Raw genomic sequence first — 25,850 nt, 5'->3', positions numbered from 1 at the left:
CCCTTTCCAGAGAGGGACAACAAGGCCCCTCTTCCAGTCAGTTGGGATGATGCCTGTGTTCCAGGCAGAGCACAAAACTGCATGCAACGACGCGAGTGCAGCATTTCCACCAGCCTTGAGAAGTTCGGCATGGATGCCACAGATCCCTGGAGCTTTGCCCCGTTTCAACTGGTTCACCGCAGCCCGTGTTTCCACAAGCGACGGTGGACCACAGTTGATTCGAGGGTCAGCAACAGGGATTGTAACACCCTTGACGTCCAACTCGACAGCTGGGGGATCAGCCTGGTACAACCGCTCAAAGTAACCGGCCCAGCGGGCCTTCACTTCAGACTCCTCTGTCAAGAGCCTACCACTCTCTGCTCGAACTGCAGTGCTCCGAGGGATGGGCTTGGATGAACGTAATGCGCGAATTCCCCTGTAAGCGGGACGAGAATCACCTGTCCACAGGTGATGCTCTACCCCTCACAGATTCCTCGCACATAGGCCTCCTTGTCCACCCTCAGTGCACGTACAGTTTTACGCCTCAGCTCCCTGAACAGCTCAGCTCTGCCATTCAGCCTGGCCCTGCGACTCTGGTCAATGGTATCCAGTGTCCCTTGAGAGACAAAATTCTTCTTTGCCCTGCGGTGAACTCCAAGGCATCCACCGGCAACATCAAGGACGGTGGTCTTGAAGGTGCTCCACAACTCTTCAGGACCCCCAAAGCACCCAGACCACCCAAGTGTCCACTCAGCCTGTTCGCAAACTCCTCAGCTACTCTCTCATCCCTGAGCTTGGCAACATCCAGCCTAGGCTGGGATGGTACCATTCTCCAGGATTTAAGGTGCAGCTTTAGAGTTGCTACAACAAGCCTGTGGTCAGTATTGAGGAACTGAGCACTCCGGTAGACCCTGCAGTTCTGGATCATCCTCCAACGACCGTCAATGAGGACATGGTCAATCTCCTTTGCCACACCGCCAGCGTTGGAATACCAAGTCCAGCGATGAGCTTGCGGGCGCTGAAACCATGAACCAGCCACCCTAAGTCCATGACTTCTTGCAAAGTCAAGGAACTTAGTGCTATTCTGGTTCATAGTTCCTGACCCATGGGGACCAACACACACCTCATAACCATCCCTATCAGTTCCAGTCGATGCATTGAAATCCCCCAAGACTAGAAGTGTATCTCGTCTGGGGCACTGATCAACCACAGACTCGAGTGTGGCGTAGAATGTGTCCTTCACGGTAAGATCACTCGCCTCAGTCGGAGCATAAATAGAGACCAGGGAAATGACACCTAAGGAGTGACGAATCCTTAATCTCATAATACGCTCGTTGACCGGTGTTACCTCAATTATCATTGGGGTCAGCTTATTGGACACAGCTACAGCAACTCCTTGGGTATGGTAACCATCAGAGCGACCAGACCAATAGTAGGTGTAACCACCCACCATTATCTCGCCGCAATCCGGTCTCCGAACCTCAGAGAGAGCTGCAATCCCGATGTCCAAACGCTTGAGCTCAGATGATAACAGAGACAGGTGATCATCCTCTCTTAGGGATAGGACATTCCAGGCACCCACCCGAAGGGACCGCCTCAGGTTAACCCAAGGAGACCGCCGTCTGGTGGACGACACCTCAGCACCACTCCGACACACTCTCCCGCAATCTGACCCAGGGATGTTACCCCGTGGTTTCCCTCCTATCAAAGATTTGGGGTCCCGAAGGCTTTGCCCCAATCCCATCATCCGGTGAGCTGCCCTGCGAAGGGAATCTGCACAGGAGGTACTCCCACGGAGTGGGTTTTCAGATTTTTTTGCGTTTTTGCGTTTTGCGGAATGAAGCGTTTTACGGTGGCTGGAGTGCAAATCCTGCCACCAACCTCCTAATAAGAAGTAACCCAACTGCAGGAGGACGTCCGCAGACACAGTTGGGCACTAGATATGGATGGCCGTTGGCTCACAAGGAGCTCCTCCGCCCTTTGACAGGTTTTGTTTTTAATCCTGCTGGGTGTCCATATCCAAACACCCTCCTCACCAGAAAACCTGGTGGGGGAGACGGTTTAGTCGCCGACAACCCGACCATGGAACAGGTTAGTACAGGTTTACATGGAAACAAAAAACAGGTTAGTACAAAAAAACGGAAACAAAAAAAAACCAGCAACAAAACAAAAAACGGAAGCAAAATGTCATAGCTAATGACACGGATTCACAATTGCCAAGGTATTGTGTTGTTTTTGTTGTTTCCTATTCTCTCATGTGCACGCGTTAAGTAATATTCACAAGATAGAAATAAAACCCAATCGTGTTTATACACCGCACAGCGGTTAACAACAACCGGAAGCAAAAAGAAATAGCCAGGGCTGTTGTTGTTGTTGTTATTATTGTTATTGTTATTGTTATTATTTCCGTTATTTCCTATTCTCTCACGTGCACGCGTTAAGTATTAAGCTCACTTCGTTTGTATAAAACACATCTTTAGCCTTTTATATTTATACATTTTCCGCGGAAGGTGCAAAAGTTTTAAAACCCGAAATGTAAACGTCGGCATTTATTTTCAAAATATAATTTCGTGTGCGCGTCAAAATGCCGAGTCATCTTTAACCAAACTGAGCAGTTCTACTGCGCAGTAGTCCGGTCATGGCGTCTGAGCAGTGGCCAGCGTGGTTCAGATCGACTGTGGTTTCTGGGGTGAAGGTGATTGTTGAGAAGTATGTCCGCGGTATAAATTCGAGTGACTGTATTGGTGATTTAATTACGCAACATCTTGACAACGAATATTCTGGCCGAACGATTTCATCAATTCAGTGCAGCAGCAGGGATAATTCGCAGGCTCCTCTCGATCGTGCCGATATCTAACATAATCACCGGCGGACATAGGGCTGTGGGGCGAGGCCACGGATCCCGGATGAGGGGATAAGTGATGAATTATGCTGCATGCTTCGGGCTTTCTGATTAATATATCAATGAGTACATTCCATAATTAATGAATTAATAATTAATGAATCTGGCATACAAAATGTTTTTTTCATATCTGACATGTTACTTTGTGCAGTGTCACGAAACTTCTGTGGAATTAATAATTAATGAATTTGCTGGCTCTAACGATTTTTCAAACCTCAATATCTCTATAAATTCTTGACCAATTTTAATTCTGAAAGTTGCATTATAATCAGTGAAGAATAATCTCCAGGATTATCATAATCTCTGAGAGCTAAACCTATTTTTTCGGTTTTTTTTTTCTACAACCGGAAGTGAAATGTCCCCAGAGAGTGGACGGACCAGAAAATCACGTATGACACTTACTGGTGATTCTGGTGTGTTAATCCGGGTACTAAATGAACAATACATATTTATTAATTATGTCATTAGTAGTATTATCCTAGTGTATCTCTGTGAACTATTTCAATCTAAACGGTTAGTTTGGACTGTTTCGCGGTTACCTGAACTGAACATTGAGAACTTGTGGTATTATAGAGATGACCATCACCCCCACACGGGGGTAATTTTATTTTAAATGAGGTTCTCCAATGAATACCAGCAGAAATAGTTTGGTACTCACAGAAAAAGAAATGGTCAGCTTCGATCGCTCTCGTCTGCTTTCCCAATCACCACTCCAATTTTTTTTGCCACTCAGCTTTGTATGCATATTACTCCTCTCTAAGCGCTCTCGGAGAACGTTCATTCCAGACAACACTCGCAAACCGCTCTTTTTTTTTTCGTTCTGGATGCTCCTGGGTCTACTCTTCTTCCTCTTCGCTAAGCACGTTCTCTTTAGATCTAAATCTTTTTAGATCCTCGTGGAGGATCTCTCAGTCTTACTCACGTTGTTGTTCCTCATCTTCTTCTTGTGGACTCTTTTTGTTTCACAGCGTCCAGTTTTCATCGAAACTTCCTGAAACTTGGCATATATATGTAGAAATACCCTGCACAGACAATAACCATCTCTGATTTTGAAAATTCCTCCCAGAAAAAAAATGTTATGACGTCAAAATATCTCCGTTAATGGAAATCGCCTAAAAAATTATCTCAAACTAGACAGGTTTTTTTAAATTCTGTTTGCGGAAATCGAACAGGGCATTAACAGAGATGAATTACCGCACATATGATAAATCACTATGACGTCATATCAATTTTTATGACGTCATTCCTATTTTTGACATTTTTTGTTTCACAACCCAGAGTTTTCATCGGATCTTCGTGAAACTTGCCATGTATATGCAGAAAGCCCACGCACAGGCAGTAACCATCTCCGATTTTGGAAATTCTTCCTAGAAAATAAGTTGATGTCATAATATCGCCGCGAATGGAAATCACCGATACAATTATCTCCGAAACTAGGCAAGCTGTTTGAATTTTGTTTGCGGGAATCAAGCCGGGCATTAGCAGAGATAATTTATCGCAAACCTGATGCATCACAATGTCATATTCGTTTTTATGACGTCATCATTAAGAGGACGAGGATCTTTGCTCATTTGAGCTTGTTTATCTTAAAAGTTATAAACTTACAATATAGCTTATAAATTATATTGTTATAATTTATAAACTTGATTTTGTACACTTAAATTTTGAAATCGCAGTATATCAGAATTATCACGGAAGAATCTTTTCTACACTCAATGAGAAAACCTTCCATCAAAAGCCTCCGTTGTGCTCGTACACTTTTGAGCTTTCTAAACGTAAGGGTCTGTTCTTCACATGTTAACGGAAATAACTACACTGAAGGACTTGCGTGTCGTGAGTGCACATTTACAATAGCGGTTTCTCAAAACCACAACAATATTATGACTTGCAACTAAAACCATTATTTCTCATCGAACTAGTATTTCAACTCTCCCAATGGCACCCCCCTCCCCCCCACCGACTGTCGTCCAGAGCGGACCCTTACCCCCCCCCCTCCCCGCACCCTCTTTGTATGCCAGTGGTGGGAAGGAATGGTGGGCATGAGAGAATACATGGGGAATAAAAGATGGAGAGAGTTTGGAGGCTGCTGGGTCCTCTTCTTTACCTCTGCCACCAAAGGTGAAGGAGGTTATGTTTTCACTCCTTTCTGTGTGTATGTCTGTTTGTTAGTTGGCAAAAAAAAAATTTGTGAAGTATGCTGGTCTGTAGCGTTTGTCTGTCTGTCTGTCTGTTTGTTTGTCACACGATTTCTGGCCATAGATTTGAAGCAATCATTTTGAATTTTTTTTTGTGTGTGTGTGATTGATCGGCCAAGGACAGTAACGCTTAATTTTAGTGAAGATCTGAATCCGGATCCACATCTGAGAATTTTTCAAGTGATTTTTCACCATTGAGAGATGGGCCAAAAACGATATATAGCACAATATCTCAGGTTATGGATGGATTCACAAGAAACTTGGTGGACAGGTTGGGAATGCCACTAGGAAGAACTGATTCAGTTTTGATGAAGATCTGAATCCGGATCCAGATCCGAGGATTATTTAATTTTCAAGTGATTCTTTACCGTTGAGAGATGGGGCTAAAAACGACATTGCATGATATCTCAAAAAGTTGTGGATGGATTTGGATTATACTTTGTGGACATGTTAGGTGTGTGACAAGGACTGATTCATTCAATTTTGGTGAAGATCTGAATCCGCATCTAGAAACGAGATTTTTTAAAATGTGATTCTTCACCATTGAGAGATGGGGCCAAAAACGGTGGATAGCATGATATCTCAAAAAGTTGTGGACAAGTTATGACAAAACAAGGTGGATGAGTTGGTTAGGTGACAAGAACAAGCAAGAGGTTCGACAAGAGGTTCAACTGGTAACACATTTGCTTTGGATCAACAGCTGGTGGCCTTGATTGCACAAGGCCTGCGCTTCTGCCCAACTTCTGTTTTTCTCCTCTTTATGCCCAATTGTGGTGCTTCCCTTGATGTGCATGGTCTCTGTGCTCTCCCGCCTGGACTTGTGCCGTAGCTGCCCTTGGGGATTTTCCACCAGTTCCCAATACCACGCTTTGCCTGCAGTGCATGCCCGCTGAGGAGTCCCTGACATGTGTGCATGGGTCTTAATTAATTTGGGCCCCATGCAAGACTGAGAATGAATTGCTGGGCTTAGCAGCTGTTTGAAGAACAAGCTCCAAAAGCTGGTCTTATCTCCCCATTACTGCTTGGTCTCCTATCCCCAGGACTCGACTCTCTGACGTCCCATAGCAGAATTTCTCGACTTGCTACCAACTGGCACCAAGGCGTCCCGTTATTCCTCCCTTTCCATGATTCCTACTCAAACCAACCCACTAATCATCAGGTTGGCTCAAGCAATGGTTAGTTTGAACGAACTATATGGAGCAGACATGCAATACATGTTCAAATATCCAGCCGACATCCAATTTAACAGTTTGCACAGACGTGGGGAGAAATTTGGCAGAAATTAATAACTGATGAAGAAAAAATATATACTACCTGTTTCCTTCGCAAATTTACCATGCATGCTCAATAAAGTAAGATTTATGTTCTTAATGGAAATATATATATATATATATATATATATATATATATATATATATATATATATATATATATATATATATATATATATATATATATATCTTCTTCTTTCGGCTGCTCCCGTTGGGGGTCGCCACAGCGGATCATCCGTATGATCCGCATAGTGATTTGGCACATGTTTTACGCCGGATGCCCTTCCTGACACAATCCTGGTCGTCTCTTACGACACAGGGATATGGTACACCTATTTTAACCGGGGTATACACCGGCCCAGTACACTGGTACGCATTTCGTCGACCTCGGAAGGATGACAGGTTGAGTCAACCCCCTGGTGTATTAATTCAGTGGCCCAACGGGGCTTGAACTCAGGACCTTTTGGATCCCAAGCCGCTGCCCTAACCACTGCGCCAACACACCAGGCTATATATATATATATATATATATATATATATATATATATATATATATATATATATATATATATATATATATATATATATATATATATATATATATATATATATATATATATATATATATATATATATATATATATATATATATATATATATATATATATATATATATATATATATATTGAAATTGTGCATATACAGGGAGGAAGTGGAGTGCATGCTTGGTCAATCAGATGAAGGGGAACATTAACAATGGTGTCGTTGAAAGGGTGTTATATTTCACTGAATTTTTTTTTTAATTCGTCTTTGGGGAGGTGTCGGGGTGGGGGGGGGTGGAGGTGGAGGGGCATGTTGTCAACAGCACTCTAAAACAATTATGTCCTGCATTTGACAGTTTGCGGTGTTAACGTCTCGGACAGGATGTGCGCTTGGAGACACTTGTGAGATGGGGCTGAAGCACTTTGTAAGCCAGTCCAGTTGCATGATAAACACACTGTTAAATTCGCATCTTTTGAGCTTCCGCCGAGTTGGTGGGAGAGTTTGATGGCTGGGGGGAAGAAGGTCGATTGTGCGGGAGGCAGGAGCGTTGATCGGTCCAATGGTGCATGGCGCTTTGAAAAGAGCTGTGATGCGTCCGTCCTTCACCCCTTTCTTATTGTTTCTCATACCAACCGCACTGTTTTTTAATGAATGGGTTAACATCACCCATGCATTAAAAACTTGTATTTGTATTCTTATTATTATTCTTGTGAAAGTTCTTCTGCTTTTTATTGCAGGCTGTGCTGTTTCACTTTCATGGACTAGACAATCCTGTTTGTTTAATGAAATAGTGCAGCACCGTGCATTGTTACCTCCACCACCAAAGGTGAAGGAGGTTATGTTTTCACCTCTTTCTGTCTGTTTGTCTGTGTACAGGATATCTCAAAAATTTGTTGACGGATCTGGATGAAACTTGGTGGACAGGTTGGGTGTGTGACAAGGATGAACTGATTGGATTTTGGTGAAGATCCGGATCCGGATCCGACCACTAGAATTTTAAAAGTGGTTCTTCACCCTTGAGAGATAGTGCTAAAAATGATATATAGCACAATATCTTAAAAATGTATTGTGCCAGGTATGCTCTCGTGGATCAGGCATAACAGGGCAGAAGTTTGCACTCTCCCGAGTGCCCTTCTAGTGTTTTAATGGATACCTTTATGATTTTAGTTTTGCCCTGTAAAATGTTTAATGAATAAGTTGATATTTAGTTTGTAAAAGTTTATTTTTGTTTGTTGTCAAAAATGATTCCAAGTCTTTGGTGCAAGCTTTATTGTAATGTTTTTAATGCAAACTTTTGGCCTGATGTTGGGTTAACGGTTAGGGTTGCTGCCTTAATATCTTCGGGTCTTGAGTTCAAGCCCCTGTCAAAATCGTTGAAATAACACCAGGTGGGTTGACTCAACTTGTCATCCTTCCAAAGTCGGTGAAATGAGTACCAGCTTACTCGAAATCGGTACTGCATCAGTGGCACAGCCACTCTCCCGGCAATGATGCAACCAGAAGCCACACATGCTCCATACGAAATGATGATGACTTGTGTCCTTACTATCTGTTGCAGGGTTCTGGAGTGCCAAGGTCTGCCGATTGTGAACGATCGCTGTGATCCTTATGCTGTTGTCACGCTCACTGGCCCGACAAGGTCAGGATTGGTAAAGTTTTCTCTGCAATAAGTGTCGATTTTGTAATGCAATACATAATTTTGAGATGTTTCAGCGTTTTGGGACCATTTGTTTTTTTGAAAATGCATGTGCTGGTGAGTGGGTTTGTGTTGTTAGTCGGTGTACTTATGCATTCTTAGTTTCACATTCCAATGTCAGCCTTTCTGTACACCAGCATGATGTATGGCTGGATGTTTTCTGATTTCCAAAAGCTGAGATTACACTCATGACTTGCAGTTACTCTTTCCTCTGGATAAAATGCTGGATTAAGCATGATGCTTATTTTGGATTTTGACTCCGAAGTCATCACTTGTGTTCATGTCGAAGCCATCATTTGAGAATATTCAAAGTTTAATCTGAAGCCTAATTCCAATTGCAGAATGCTGTTTGTGCATCATTTAAGTTGCTGATTTGTCTGACAGGACAGCTCAGAGATCACACGTTCTCCCTTGACCCACGTGGTCTGCGTTTGATTCCCAACCTGACGATAAATTGTCACCTCGATGCTTTGCAGGCGATGTTACACTGATAATGCACCTTCCTTAGGACAGGTATTAAGTCTGGTGTCCCATCTGCTAGCATTCGCTAATGGACATTACAGATCGCACTGCACCTTTCGAAAAGAGTCGGCCGTTGTGTGCCAGCCCCCTGGGATAAATTTGAAAAATCCCACCCTAATAAGCAGGGACAGTGCATCAGCGGCACAGCTGCACCTCGGTGATTATGCAACGAATGGACCAGATTATTAATTTAATTGCTGTCCGATGCACATTCGCACGTTAGAAGTTGCAAACCTTGTCGTAAATATTCATAGGAAATGTAAGACAAAATGTGGGTTAGTTTCTCACTTTGGTGAGGTTTTTGGATGTTAACCAATTGATTTATCTCTCCCAAGGTGTAGAGTATGTTTCCATCCATTGTTACAACCTACATTACTACATATTATGTACAGAAAAATGAATTTTGACCCCTTCTCCCTTCCCCCATGTCCTTCTGCATATTCTCGTTGGCTTTCCTCCATCGTTTTTTTTTAATGTCTCTTCCCTTCTTCAAATTTTTCTCTTCTCAATTTACCCCCTTCACCACCATCCATTGTGTATTTTGGATATTACATGGTCTCGAAACCTTCTGATGCTGCTATCACCAAATAAATGGTCCCAGTCACTCAATATAGTCATGTGGGACACATGAGGTTGTACGCACGGGACTGCAGAAGATAAAGTATTGCCGGATTGGTTGATTATTATTAAAATAAACCTTTCACTGTGATGCCCCTCTGCTTGGATTGAATCGAAATGTCAGCAATCCACGCAGTGTCCAAGCTGAAGATTTAACTGTTGCACTATTGTTAGAAAACCTCTGCTGTTGTGTTTTTATTTTTTTTGCTGCTTCTTGTTGCCTGGCTGGTGAGTTCAGCATTTGAGAGAAACAATCTTTAGGGTAACCTACTTATTGCATCTGCAAGAAAAATGGATTTTTAAAATGAGCACCATCTCTGTTTACCCCTCATCTTTGTATCATGACAAGAGGTGTGTGTGTGTGTGTGTGTGTGTGTGTGTGTGTGTATGTGTGTGTGTGTGTGTGTGTGTGTGTGTGTGTGTGTGTGTGTGTGTGTGTGTGTGTGTGTGTGTGTGTGTGTGTGTGTGTGTGTGTCATTTATTGGTATCTCTATAATTTGGGTTTCAGAAGGTGGAACGCAAAGTATCGTATCCACATTCGTTTTGGTGAAGGATCATGATTCATGGCCTAAGTTGGGAAGTTTTGTTGTTCCGAGAGCTCTTTTGAGGATTGTCCTGAGCCTTGGACAGCCTCCAACTGTAGTTTGTTAGTGGTAATATTCCCAGGGATCATTTGTAGGATCTTTGTGAGGTTCTTCTTTATCATTCCCGTTGCTCCAATTATCACTGGTACAATGTCGGTGCTCTTCAGCTTCCAGGATCTTTTCAATTCATTCTTGAGATCTTGATATTTGGTCATTTTCTTGATTTTTGCATTGGTTAGACCAAAATAACTGGGTACTGAAAGCTCAATTAACAATGCCTTCATTTCCTTTTTGTATCTGAGTACTATGCCCGGTCAAGGTTCACGCTGGATAGCATCATCAGGATGGCTGGCTCAGACAACCAAACGGATCTTATTCAAACTTTCAGAGGTTCATCCGTGAGTGCCTGAGGCAAAAGGTTATATTATTTTTCACCAAAAACAATTGAAAATTTTGAATATATTTTTTGGGATATTTTTTTTCAATCATCACTCGATAGTGCCTAAGTCTTCGTAGCTATGTGAAAGGTAGTATTAAATTATCCCAACCCCATTCCTTAGTGGGTGGAGGGAAGTGTTTTAGGCCTCCACACAAAAAATAAAATAAGTAAAAATCAAAACTTGATTTCTTCAAAATGCCGGCATGATTAGAACATCGCCGGTCAATGCCAGGTTCCCCTGCTGGTCTTAAATAAGGTTTAGGAAGTAATACCGCAGAGTTACCATTCATGTAATATGTACATACACGCATTTCCTCTGTCATGTTAATTTTGAGTAACATCGAGCAATTTGTTTGTGTTTGTCCCATTTTGTAAAATTGTAGATTTTTACTTAAGTAGGGTTCTCTGCAATAAAGGGATAATTAGGGTTCTCTGCAATACTTAGATAAAGGGATGTAGAGAGTATGTTGTGTCTAAGGTTGTTGCCAAATATCCACTGACTATAAAGCAACGAGCATGTTTGTTGTTAGGTCGCCGCTATGCAGATTTATATTTATAAAGCTAGTACTGGAGGCCATGGTTTATCCACATGTAATTGGAGGGAAAGATGTTTTAAAGTGCTTGCAAGAACGGCTAATGTATGTGTGAAGTATTTCTTTGCTTTTCTGTGATGTTGCCTTTTGCCCTTCCCTTCAGTTTTTCAAGAGTTCCATTCAGTCCATCGTCACTTTGTGCTTTCTCCCCCAATCTGATGTACTCTATCAGATCCTCTCCCCCACATTTTCTTCTTCCATCTTTGTCACTCAACTACTCATTTGAAAATGTCTGTAGATCCCCTACTCTCCTCCCCAACACCCCCAGTCAGTTTGGAAACTTTTTGCCCTCTGTCTTTAGCTCCTCCATGAGATTGGACTTGTGTATATATTAAACATGATGATCAACAGGTTGGCCTTGGGACGATTCCTACTCCAAAATGAAGGCATCATCATCCTCAAATTTATTAATAGTTGGCCAAGCAGGCACAACTCAGGTCCAACGTTTAGATCATGGATCCAGGGCTGTACAGGCACTGTGTACCGGTTGGTATTGTGTATCTTCCCAAAGTGGTGAGGAAGCATTGGGCGTTGGGTTAAGGAGGGTTAATTATATGACGGCGGAAGGGGGTGGGGGGGGGAGTAATTATATAACTGCAATATGCAGGTCTCACCACCTGCTCCGGCAAAGGGTTGTTCTTATCTCTGACGAAGGGCTAACGACAAAAACATCAGGTTCTACCCGCTTCCCACAGTGGTTAATACACTTTGATCAACGTTATGCTCATTCCAACCATTATGCTGAAGAGTTTGGCTTATAGGCCACACAAAATACATTAAAAAAAAAACATTCCATTGAACCACCACCCAAAAGTAGTGACACTTGTGAACATGAAGCACAATGATCGTTGTGTATTTGTAACATACACATTATGTTTCATAATTTGCTCAGGGCCAAAGGAAACGAATAGTAAATCAAATATATACGTACATCATAAAACAGAATTTGAAATTGAATGTAATCGTTGAAATTTGGTACAGCTATGGTTAGTCATGATTTCACGAATCATCTCAGTCCATGAAATTATGCAGCCAGCTGGAAGTTATTAAGAAATTACAGTGATATTTTGGGAAACATTCTTTTCCATATTTATAGATTAAAAAAAAAAAATTGAAGCATATTCACCGACATGTTTTGGAGATGACACTGTGCACAGCAACCGGGAAGAACAATTGGTTTGCCACACTCAGGACCAGGCTCAGTTTGATGGGAAAAACATGGTCGCATTACCTGCAAAATTGTGCTTTCTTGAGACAGCATGGTGGAGTGTTAAGGAAAGTCCAAAACTTTCCTTTTTTATTTACTCTTGCACAGATTTGCATAGCCTCAGTGTTGGACATCTGATTGTCTGATTGTACAGGGGTAGGATCACTAAGTTACATGCATTCTTTTGTGGAACTATCCTTTCTGACTTAGTCATTATGGTTGCCAATGTTAGGAAAGTCCAGATCTACCCTGAGGAAAAGACCAATGCTCATTTGACCTTGAGTCCTTTTCCTGATCTTCATCAATGATCTCTCTGACTCTGGAAAATCCTCTTTATGTATTTGCTGATGACTCCACCCTCTGCCATGATATCCCCCATCCTTCAGACAGGCAGACTGCAGCCTTTTCCCTCTTTCGACCTTGACAAAATCACAAGCTGGTTTGAAATATGCCTTTCAATCCTGACAAATATCACACTCTCACTATATCTCTCCGAAAGGAGCGTCTGCCCCACCCAATCTACTTTCATAACAATCCTCTTGAGGAGGTTCAGTCATTCAAACTCCTGGGTCTCACTCTCAACCATGATTTTTCTTTTAAGCAGACCACATTTCAAAGTTAGCCTTCAAAGCCTGTCGTACAAAGTCCTTCCTTGGCACACTTAAACTCCTATCCACCTACAAAGCTTTCATTCACCGCTTGATGGACTGCTTGCCCATCTGGGCTGGTTCCCCTGCCTCACATCTTTCTCAGCTTGACACCATGGAAATGCATGCCTTCAAGATCATTGGACTCTTGTGCGATGAACCCAAGTCTATGGGTCTATCACTTCACCATCACAGACAGGTCGGTAGTTTCTGTCTTCTACTGCCTCCTTTCTCCTTTTTTTTTCCGTGCTTTGTCCCCCCAAGTTCCTGCAGGACAAACACGGTCCATCACCATCCACCTTCTGGTGAAACTACCTAAATCCAGGATCACTGCTCATCTCCACTCATTTGTTTCTCTTTTTTTCCCACCTGTCGAACAATCTTCCACATCCTCTTCCATCTCATTCTTCCATCTCGGTCTTCAAGACAGAAGAAGTTCACCACCATCTCAGATCATCCCCAATCCAAACCATGATTTTTTTTCTTCCTTCGTTAACCCCACTCCAATCCCTCTTCCTTCCAAACTTCCAGTTTTACCTCCAGAGTTTCCTTCTGTATCCATCTTGTCCATCCCATGCATCCTCTCATGTTTCTCCACTTCTCCCCACACGCATTGTTTGTCCAAGTCTGCTTCTATCTTGACCGTCAACTCTGCTGTTGGTGTTTCCCCCCTCCCCCCCCCCAACTGTTCCTTTTGTCCTGTTGTGTCCTGATCCATTTACTGTACTAGTAATAGCTCTTCCACGAGCCTCAACTACTTATACAATTTAAATAATAATAATAAAAAAATTCGTTACCCTGTACAGTGTTCATGTACTTCAATTTAAACAAGTGAAATCCTTCAATACAGCGTGTGTGGTGAAGCAAATGAGTACACTAATGTTAAAATATGCAATTTATGCTTTTTCAGTTGAAAAACAATTAAAAAGCGTACTTGATATTTGAAATGTAAAAATCTTGTTATTATTGTAAGTAAATTTCAACTACTAATGCATGATGAAACACTTGTTTATGGCTAATATTAAAGAGAATGATGGCATAAGAACAACTTGGCTTTCGGCGTTCGGCGCGAAATGCCATGGTGGGCGGAAATGACGTCTTTTGTTCGTTCGTACATGAGAGGGGAGCGTTTCTTGTTTTTTTCCCGTCAAGCAATAAATTCAATGGTTTTCACATATATAACACATTCGTTTCACAAATTTCCATTGAAAAAAGGCAGTATTGTGTGAATATAATGTGTAGTTCATGTGGAAACCGGCAAATTATTTGGCTCTTCAGTTGTCATGATTGTCAGTATTTGGCTCCTGTACTGACAGGGTACCCTATTGTTATTCTTAAGTTTATTTCTTTATTATTTATTTTTCTTCTTCCGCTGGCAATTTACGATATTTGCGAATTTTTTCGCTTTAAAAGCCATTTTCTCAGAAACGGTAAGTCCGATCGACACAATTTTCACCAAATATGTATCTTTTGTGATAGCATACATAATTGATAATTGTGACGTCATGGGTCACGTGGTACGGGTGCCATCTTGAAAAAAAAACGATAAACTTTGGACCTCTGTATCTCTGAAACCTTCCTAGGGTAAAAAATATTTCGCTTCATACATTTTACTAAGCTCCCTCTCGGGAATACGTGTGATTTTTCGTGGCGTCATAGGTGAAGAGGTATCCCGGTGAAAATTCGTCAAGTAGAACGCCACATGGCAAAAATTTGAAATTTCTTGAGCGTCATCTACACATAAATTCATCGTAGAAAAATTTTTTTTGACGTCATCGGTGACGTAATTCGGCCGCCATCTTGTTTTGAATTTTTTTTTAAAAACAAATCTTCTCCAGAACGGCTGTGCAGATTGAGGCGAAACTTTACAGGTACATTCCCCGGGAGGCCCTTTTTCAAGTTTGTTAATTTCTTGTTGATCGGTCACATGGTTTGGTGGCCATCTTGAAAAAAAACCCTAAAACCTTCAAACATCTTCTCCAGAAGCGCTGGTCCAATGAAGGCGAGATTTCAGAACTATATTCGGGACATGTATGCGATATAAGTTTGTTAATTTCGAGTTGATAGGTCACATGGTTTGGCCGCCATGTTGGATTTAAGAAAAATATTAAATAATGTTTTCTCTGAAATTCCTTAAGCCATTGAAGCGAAAATTTGCAACTGCCTTCTCACATCAAGTCTGCATACATGGCAAAAATATTTTACCTTAGAAGTCACATGGTTTGGTGGCCATCTTGGATAGAAAAATACACCTTATCCGATTTACATGAAACTTCACACACTTGTTCGGGTCGACGATGGAAAGCAGAATTTAAATTTATGATGTCATAGGTCACATGGTTCGGCAGCCATCTTAGATTGAAAATGAACAAATTTTAAAAATCTTCTTCTCCAGAAGGGCACGACAGATTGAGACAAACCTTTACACATATATTCCCCATGATGTTCTTTCTCAAGTTTGTTAATTTCTTCTTGATTGGTCACATGGTTTGGTGGCCATCTTGAATTTACCCTAAAACCTTCAAACATCTTCTCCAGAACAGCTGACCTAATCAAGGGGAAACTTCACACACCTATTGCACATGAGTAGGGAATACAAGTTTGTTAATTTTGAATTGATAGGTCACATGGTTTGGCAGCCATGTTGGATTTAAGAAAATATTAAGTAATGTTTTCTCTGGAACTGCTTAACCTATCGAAGCGAAAATTTGCAATTATCATCTACCATCATGTATGCACGCGTGGTAAACATTATGACGTCAGAGGTCACATGGTGTGGCGGCCACCTTGGATAGAAAAATCACCTTTACCGATTTAACACGAAACTTCACAGACGTGTTCCACTACACAGTTGGAAGCAGAATGTAAATTTGTGATGTCATAGGTCACATGGTTCGTCAGCCATCTTGGATTGAAAAATAATAACTTTAAAAGTCTTCTTCTCTGAAACGGCCAAACAGATCGAGGCAAAACTCCACCAGTATGACCGCCTCTCCATGGCGAATAAAAAGTTCTCACCCCTTTTGATGTACGACACAACGTTTGGCAGCCCTAGTGGATTGAAGGGAAAAATTAATTAATGTTTACTCTGGAACTACTGTATCAATAAATGTGAAACATCAGCGTTATGATGGAACAGCCATGTGGAATGAAACTTTGAAATTTCAACGGGATCGGGCCCAGGGTTTGGCAGCCATGTTGGATTTAAGAAAAATATTAAATAATGTTTTTCTCTGGAACTGCTTAACCTATGGAAGCAAAAATCTGCAATTATCATCTACTATCGTGTGTGCACATGTGGTAAAAACTATGACTTCACAAGTCACATTGTTTGGCCGCCATCTTGGATTGAAGGATAAATATTAATTAATGTTTACTCTGGAACTGCTGCTTCTATATATGCAAAACTTCACATTTATAATTGAGGCGACATGTGAAACAAAAGTTTAAAATTTCAACCTGATCGGTCATGCGGTTTGGCAGCCAGAATTATTTAATTATTTGAAGCTGGTAGCCAGTAATAACGAAATTGAATGCTTTGTGCTGCCCGGTTCATCGCTCTTCAGTCCCACACCATATCGAAGCAAGCCTGTGTTTGTATCACTCTTAAATAATGTTTTCTCTGGAACCACTTAACCGATCAAAGCGAAACTTTGCGACTGTCATCTGCAGAAAGTCCAACGTTGTATCAAAGGCGGACGTGTGGGTACCCGGTCATCACTGCCAGCAGTTATAAAGTGGCAGTTCTAGTTATTATTATTATCTCTTCGGATGTTTCCGTCAGTTGTGGGTATTTCCGTCAATTGTTTCCGTCAGTTGTCGGCCCATGAATACTCGGGTATTTCCGTCAATTGTCGCCATTTCCGTCTAGGTTACACACTGCCATCTACCAGACGGCCATCATTGGCTGTCACTTGAGGCGCGTGGGGGGGGGGGTTGGGGTTGGGGGGACACCGGAGACATGGTAGACACCAAGGACATTTCAAACTCGGTGCAATTGTATACCAGCGCACGCGCTGTAATAAAATAATGATTTTAAAGATCGTTAAAAAAAATTCCAGAGGTTAAGTTTGCATTCTTGAAGCAGTCTTATACACCCACCTTTATTTAGCATGTTCAAGTACTGCAATATTATAGGTTCTTGGAAGTGATAAGAAGGCGATTTGTGTTCTTTAGTTTTCAAGTGTATAATTCAATTTAAATAACGTAAAGATTGTAAAAGTCATATAAATTAATTAATTCTGTAGTTTTACCACCGTTGACACAGTGTCCATTACACCACCCTATGCCTGTTGTTTGTGTCCTTAATGACGTCCTTAAAAACACTATAGCTTTCCTGTTTGGTATGATTTTCAATTTTGTTTGACTGCTGGGCAGGCAGACTCCTCTCTGCGCATGCGCGATCGGGACAAATTCAGACACAAGCTACACTATTGTTAAATGGTAGGTTTGTTTTCCGATTCACGTTCCGATTCATTTTGGTCCTCGATCATAAACTGACGTTTGTACATGGAAGGACGGATGGACGGACTTGAACCAATTGCTTAACCTCACTTTTTGCCTCGCATGCAGAGGGTAACTTGTCTGCTCATATGTTTTGCATAAACCCAATCTAGCGTTTTCTGGACATGATGCATGCTGCATTACAAGGACATTAAGTACAGTCTTGCACCAAAAAACAGTTGGGTTTTGCTCTCATTTAATAGTGGACCAGCATTTTTACAATGATTTATAGGGTACTCCCAAGACATGTCATCATCGCTCCTTTGGTGGACACCCTTGATACTGAGATTCAAGAAAACAACTGGTATAAATGTTTGTCAAATACGTTTTTCGATGATTCCTTTCATGTGTGGATAAGAGAAGGGTCATTTATGATCTCTTATGGGTGACAATGAGGAAGGTCATTTATGCTCTCTCCCCTCCCTTCCTTTCCCAATGGAGACCGGAGTGCCTGAATGCAGTGTATTTGGCCCAGTCTTATTCATCAACTACATAAATGACCGATTAGATGTGATGCTCTGGAAAACATTCTCTTCCTTGTCAACAGATGACTCCACATTGTGTCGTACAGTACCCCCCCCCCCCATTCCACTGATAGCCAGACAGCAGCAGCATCACTCTTTGCTCATCTGGAAATGATTAGACATAGGTCTGACAAATGGAACATTTCCATCAATCCTGGCAAGTCTCATCCTGTCACTCTGGAAGGATCAGCAAAGAACTCGCCTATCTATTTTCATGGTAGTGCACACCGAAAGAGGTCCAGTCTTTTGAATTTTCAGGCCTCTATCAGCCATGCGCTCTCCTTCACTGACCATATAACAAAGTGGACCTCCACGTCAGCCACAGAGTGGGCATCCTCCTTTGGTTTCAAGTTGTCACACTAAAATACTCAATTTGGTGTCTGACTGTCTGTCTGGGATACATTTGGTCTTTGCTAATCCAATCTCAACTAAAACTTGCCAGGAGGACAAGAGGTCACATCACGGAGGTTGTAGCGACTTAATTTCCCCCACAACTCCCCAAGCTGGTTTTCCACCTTGGACAAACTCTTTGTTTCGGTACATATAAATCTTATCATGGCATTTCATGGGGCACACCTGCAGGATTCAATCAATTCCGTTCAAGGTATGATTACTTTTTTTAAACAGTCGCTGCTGTTGTTTAACACAAAAGTGAAAGAAATTTGGGGAAACCCGGCATCCTTGAGGCATTCTATGCTGATTGCGTCCCCCACACACTAACGGATCCGAGCCGTCTCGACTAGGTAGGCCGCTAGCTAGGCCGCAATGATCTTTACCTAATGATGGTGTTTAAATGAGTGTTTGTTTTCGTGTGAATGATGGATTTATCTCAATGCCTATCCAATTTTTTTATTAACATTATTATTATTGTTATTATTATTATTATTATTATTATTATTTTGTTTGTTCTACCCATCAGAATATTTTAGACTGTATATCGATAATTTATTACTGAAATATTGGGACCTCATATGTGATTTATCTCAGCCATGGCTTCAAGTGTTATGTGCGATATTTCTCCTGACATCTTCGCAGCCAAATTGTGACATTTATTCGATGCATAACCCCATTCAAAACAGTGGCTAGGATTTAGATGCAGGTTGTAATTAATTATTTAATACTCGTCAGAGGGAAATTTGAAGAAAATATGATGTATGTACACATGGGTGGTGTATAGGCTAAGAGTTGCTGGTTTGCATACCTACCAGAAGTAAAAATTATTATAACCAATTATCCAGGTCCAATAAGTCATGGAAAGACTTCTGGTGACTTTCATGATCAAATTTCTCCAAACATTCGTTTGTGGTGTTAGGAGGAACCAAGTAATCTATCTATCTATATATCTATATATATATATATATATATATATATATATATATATATAAATATATATATATATATATATATATATATATATATGTATTACTAAAACTCTCATCTTATATGAATGTATGTATGTATGTATGTTCCCGAAATACAGCCAAAACTGTACACGATAGCGCAAAAATTTTTGGGCCACCATACTCATCATTCGCCTGCGGTGTGCAGTATCAAGGTTCATTCAAATCGGGCAACGAAGAAAGTTATTAAAAAATGAATTCCTGATTCAGTCAAGTGCTCTTAGGGAGTATCTATCTATAATTCCAGCAATCTCTGTCTGTCTGTCTGTGACCGCCGTTTCTCGATGACCGCCGGTCCCATCTGATTGATACTTGCCAGGAATATTGCCGGGGACCCGCGGATATGCCTTTTCAAGGTTTGATATTAATCGGATAAGCGGTTCCCAAGTTACGTCCATTTATCCGTCAACCAATGACAAGACATGGTGTTATGACATCACGAATGACGTCACAATTAATGTTTATTTATTTATTTATTTATTATTATTATTACTTTTTTTTGCATGATTGACGGTCCGATCTGATTGAAACTTGCCAGGAATATTGCTGGGGACCCGCGGATGTGCCTTTTCAAGGTTTGATATTAATCGGATAAGCGGTTCCCAAGTTACGGCCATTTATCTGTCAACCAATGACAAGACACAGTGCTATGACATCACGAATGACGTCACAATTAATGTTTATTTATTATTATTATTTTTATTTTTTTTGCACGATTGACGTCACAATTCTTCTTCTTCATTTGTTATGACATCACAATCGACGCTGGGGACCTGAGTATGTGCCTTTTCAAGGTTTGATATCGTTCTTCATCCGTTTTAGCTGTTTCCCAAGTGTTTCCCAAGGTTTGAAAGCTGTTTTTTCCCAAGGTTTAAATTAATTGTTCAAATTATTAATTAAACCCAAGGTTTGAATTTTCCCAAGGGAAACCGCTGTTTCCCAGGGGTTTGAAAGCTGTTTTTTTCCCAAGGTTTGAATTAATTGTTGTGCTTGGTAGACATTTGTGAATACATTTACAGAGAGGAGGGGCGAGAGAGGGGCGGCGAGAGAGAGGGAGCGTCACAATTCGAGAGAGGAGGGGCGAGAGAGAGAAGGGGTGAGAGAGAGGGGGCGTCACAAATCAAGAGAGGGGGAGAGAGAGGAGGGGGCGAGATAGGACGGGGGCGAGAGAGGAGTAGGGGCGAGAGAGAGGGGGCGTCACAATTCTTCTTCTTCTTCGTTTGATATGACGTCACAATTGACGCTGGGGACCTGAGTATGTTTCCCAAGTTATGGCCATTTATGATACGGTTGGTCCGATCTAATTGAAAAAATGCCCCAATCCAGTCGTCTTTACGAGAGCGAAGGAACGAAGCTGCACATACTGGCACGCACCTAAGGGGCCCGCACCTACGAGCCCACAATAGTTTGATAAATGCAAACAACCTCAGCGGTATAGTTCGCTGGAACTATCTTTTTTTTTTTTTTTCTTGAAATGATTTTTTTTCATCAACCGCTGTCACAACGGGAACCCAATGGGTTCACTGGTTGTCTCGTGCTCTATAAAAGTTCATATAAAGGGGCACCTGACATATATCGGTTAAAATCCATGAATAAGTCAAGTTATTTATTTATTTTATTGTTGTTCCTTGAAAACAAAAACCATAAGATAATGTGCATGTGTGATAAATTTGTTTTTAAAAAATTGGCGCCCCTTTAAATGAACTTTTCGAGAGCATTACTTGGTTCCTCTTAACACCACAAGGGTAGTACAGCATGCACACGAGATTCTTTGAATGTTCCTTATTTTCTATCTTCTGGCATTTTCCACAATCCATGGAATGTCCCTTCTTTTCTATTGTTTGCCACATGGCACATACCATATAAAGGGGCCTTTACTATGCCCCTGGCATTTTCCTCAAGAATACTATATAGATCTGGTGGAGGGACCAGCAATTTTAGGTGGTGATTACAACTTGTGATGACTACATATGATCAAGGAACGAAGAAATGAGATTCGCATTTTGGAGTTTGTATCTGAAATTGTTTGAAAATGTGGTTGTCTTCATTAGGGCTAACAGAGATGGGGATTGGTCACTCCACCGAGCAGTAGTCAGAGCTCTTCTGCCATGAATGTTTGCGTATGATGGGACAAATTATTCCCGTTATCTCCCTGTTTGCTGTTTGGAAATGCATAATCTGGTGGCGAGTCATCCATTTATATTCAATTAATTGCAGATCGTGAATTTTGCTGTTCAAAGACACGTTATTCATGAGTTGCCTGTGATATGACGATCGAACAAACGGCCAACAGAGATTCCAAAACAAGGGGTGGGATCAAATCATTCTCAACCAACAAAGGAGCCAGCAATAGTTAGATTATGGCACAGCACAGAAGAGCAGCCATCACAAGGCAGCGTGAGAACACAGTGGGCAAAAGCTATCACTGGGATCTGACTTGTAAAAGTCATAAAGATCTGGGAAAGAGGTGTATGACCCATGATGCGCAGGATGTGCCAAACATCATGAACACCATGGCCAGTGTGATCAACCCATTTGACAATGATCCTGAAACAGTGCCCAGATATCTTATCCATTTATCATTAAGTGTCATTGCTTCACCAGATGTTTGCCATGACCTTGTTGCATTTCATGAGAAGGGTGCCAATGTTTTCATGACTTTGGACCGTTTGCAAAGAGGCAAGATCTCCCTCAACAAAACTTTATCAAAGTTGAAAATGAAGTGTTTCACTCGATTCGTAACAATATGACCAAAACTCAAAACTGTCACCACAAAGGTAAAGGGGAAAGATGTCACCCTATGAAATAATAGAGAGCCACCTGCATGACTCATCATCAACACAACATGCAACATTGATTTGAAGAGCATGCTGTCCTACTGCTGAACTCCACTGCCACTGCCGAAAGCAACACGTAATTGATGCCTGGGAAAGCTAACATGGCTAAGCTACTGCACTACTTGGCAACTGCACCTGACACTTCACCTGTTGTTGAGAAACCAATGGGTAGTGTGTGGATCATAGATGGAATGGCTATGCTCCAAGAACTGAGCCTGAAATTCATGCCAAAAATATGGGTCAACTTTCAGGAGAGATTTTAAGACAATTGTTGAACTTAGCCTGTATTCATCGATCTTCCACTGTCCATTTTGTAATGGATAGATATCCAAACACAAGTGTAAAAATGTGGAAAGGAAAGGAAAATAGAGCAGCTATTGGTTCTGAGAAGATCAAGATTTCAAAACCTGCACAGCTAATTCAATGGAAAAAGTATCTTACGAACAGCTACAACAAACAACAATTTGCATAATTCCTCCATGAGATTTGGAAAAAAGTGTGATGCCAATATTTTGGAGTAATGGTAGTTATAGCACATGGCGAGCTGTGTCATGCTATCTCCCTTCACATTGGAAGAGTTGAAGTGCAAAACGTCACCGAGCTACATTGTTCTCATGAAGAAGCAGGCACGAGGATGTTTTTGCATGCCATTTACATCACCAAATCCTGTGACAATAATATAGTCATCAAAAGTCCTGATACTGATGTGTTTATGCATGGCATTGCATTTGCTTCCATTTTTGGCAGTTCCCAGCTGTATTTCCATTCGGGGAAAGATGAGAAAGCCCACACAATCCACCTACAAGCTATCAACCAGCATCTTGAAGAACCTATCTATAAAGCACTCATTGGCCTCCATTACTTCACTGGCTGTGATTCGGTAAGTGCATTTTATGGCAAAGGCAAGACAAGGGCAATTAAACTCTTGGTGCAAAAACAGATAGTCTGTGCAGCATTTGAGTCACTTGGAGAAACCTTCACGGTTACAGAAGGTATGGTAACTGCACTTGGAAGAATTTGTGTGTGAACTGCATGCATAACATGAGTTCACCAGTGTCAGTGATGTGCGATATGCCAAGTTTTCCATGGCCACTAGAGCAGACGATGTCATGCCACCCAATCAGGATGCCTTACATCAGCACACCTAACGTGCAAACTTCCAGGCAGCCATCTATAAGTGTAGCTTCGAACCACATCCTGACATTCCATCTCCAGTTGGAAATGGTTGTAAGTCGACAAACAATACCTTTGATATTGACTGGATGGATGTGGAACCTGCTCAACACAGCATCCTGGAACTTGCATACTCTGCATGCAAGAAGTTTAAGTGCAAAGATGGTGAGGCAGACAATGAATCTGTATGTCCGTAGGTATTCCCTGCACGGAACTGTGCATATGCGAGGAATGTGCGAATCTTACCACTGCTACTTCTGATGAAGACTTCCAAGAAAACGATGAGGAGGTTCACGGCAATGCCCATGACGATAAGGAGAACTTTTAACTGAACAATCTTTCATGGTTGAACACTGGTTATTTCTAAATTATTCCTTGAAGGTTGAAGCAAAAATCTCAAGATCAGCAGTGGTTTGCCAAAATCGAGACTAAATGCAAATTTAACGATATAATTTATTAATTTATTTAATTACCCCAGCTGGTTTGTGAAAGTCTTTGGCCAAACTTCCCCAAGCCAACCTCACAAGAGCATGAAAACTACCTTCCTGAGGTTGTTTTATGTCACTCTTGCCTCCATGCCTTCAAACATGTGGTACACTCCCATCTGATGTCATCCAACATATCTACCCACTATCTTTTCTACCTCCATTAAAGTTACCAAACTCTACCCTCTTGCAGGTTACTGTGTTACCTTCCCCTCTGCTTTCTCCTCTTTTACTGTTTTGTCATCACTTACTTGTTGGATCAAAATGTTGTTCCGCTACCCCCACTGTCCGTTTGTTGTGCATTTTTTTTTCTCGTTTACCTCGTTCTTGGAAGACACTCGACATAGCATGGGGGGATGCTTACTAGCCATCCGTGGCCTTCACGATGTGCATTAGGCCCGATTGAGGGATTTCAGTACCCATTATGCAGTGCTCAGGCGCCATATTGGTTGTCAAGCTAAACAAGCGAGAAAAGGCAAACACGAACTAACAAGGCCAAATAATTAGCATAACCTTCCATTGCAGTAAGTCAGAATAATGAGACAAACGTGCTAGATTGTAGAGCTACCGATGCATTCGTTGCCAGGGAAGTGAATACAACCAATATCGTGGTGCGCACAGTGTTATGGGATAGCTCTGAAAACCCTCCATACACATCCTTGTAGGTGCAAGTTTCAGGATCATTTGTTTGACTTTGAGGAGTAGTTTTGTATTGAACAAGACATGTTAGAATTGCATACACAATGCTGGGAATTATTTTTTTTCATTGTAATCTTTCCTTTGATTTATGGCGAGAGCCGAGACATATGTCATACATTACCAGCTGCAATGGAGGAGTATTATATAACCGATGTGGGGTAAACAGCATTTATTATGAACAACGTCCTAGCAGGAGCATTCGGTGAGTGTATTAGGCCACGTAGCCTCAAAAGAAACCTTCATTGCTGACTAACACCTGCTTCACATCCCCCCCCCCCCCCATTCACACTTCCTGGCTTTGACTAAAGTGATTGACTTGTCCACCAAGTGCATCCAAATGTACTGTAGATCAGTGTGTGGATTTCCTGTCATCAATCGTAGGTTTAATATTTCCGTTGTGTTATTTAATTTGCAACTTGGTGCATTGCTTTTGATTTGTGCATATAGTGGCTTTTAAAACTCCCAATACCTTTTATATTTGCAGAAATGTATAATCAGCAGACCATGTTATTGGTGACCCCTGCATTCATTCGTTTGTGAAAATGGGGTGCGCGTACTTGTCTAAACTGCTCTACCTTATCATAGGAATGAGCAAAAGAAGACAAAAGTGAAGAAGGAAACGACAAACCCCTTCTTCAATGAAGTGTTCTACTTTGAGGTGTGTTAAACCGATGCTTTCCTGACCAAACCGGAAAGGATATGAAGAGCTGAATGGGTCTTGATGACAAGGCCGGTTTATTTTTATCTTTTAACATTAACCCTTGGATTCCAGTGCAGAAATTGTTGTGGATTGACCAATTGCAAGCTATTATATCTGCTTTCCATTTTTGACATTTTAAAGAGATTTATTTTTAATTTGCAAAATAATATGTGGGTGATGCTGCGGAGGAGTGGGAAAGACTTGGCTGCAGACAGTTTCCTTGACAGACAGGAGGAAATGAAAATATTTTAAGTTTGATTTTGAGGTTCTGCATGTGTTATGAAAGAAGGTGAAATGGATGTAAATGTGTGAAGACAAATGAGCAGACCCTGT

The 25,850-nt window shown here is 41.4% G+C and overlaps 1 protein-coding gene across 2 annotated transcripts in view; it reads left to right on the top strand.

Annotated features, from left to right (window-relative positions):
- Window positions 1-25,850, top strand: part of RASA3 (RAS p21 protein activator 3) — a 161,426-nt gene that overhangs the window by 41,921 nt on the left and 93,655 nt on the right. For both annotated transcript variants that reach the window (XM_085888004.1, XM_085888005.1), the window contains 2 exons: window positions 8,449-8,529; window positions 25,403-25,475. In XM_085888004.1, the coding sequence (XP_085744130.1) occupies window positions 8,449-8,529; window positions 25,403-25,475 (154 nt within the window). The remainder of the gene's footprint in view (window positions 1-8,448; window positions 8,530-25,402; window positions 25,476-25,850) is intronic.

The sequence above is a fragment of the Eptatretus burgeri genome, chromosome 7, assembly GCF_056783735.1.
Source record: "Eptatretus burgeri isolate ZD-2024b chromosome 7, Ebu_testis_v1, whole genome shotgun sequence".
Classification (NCBI taxonomy): Eukaryota; Metazoa; Chordata; class Myxini; order Myxiniformes; family Myxinidae; genus Eptatretus; species Eptatretus burgeri.
Note: the sequence above shows the minus strand (reverse complement) of the source record. Positions and strands in the feature narration are given on the sequence as shown.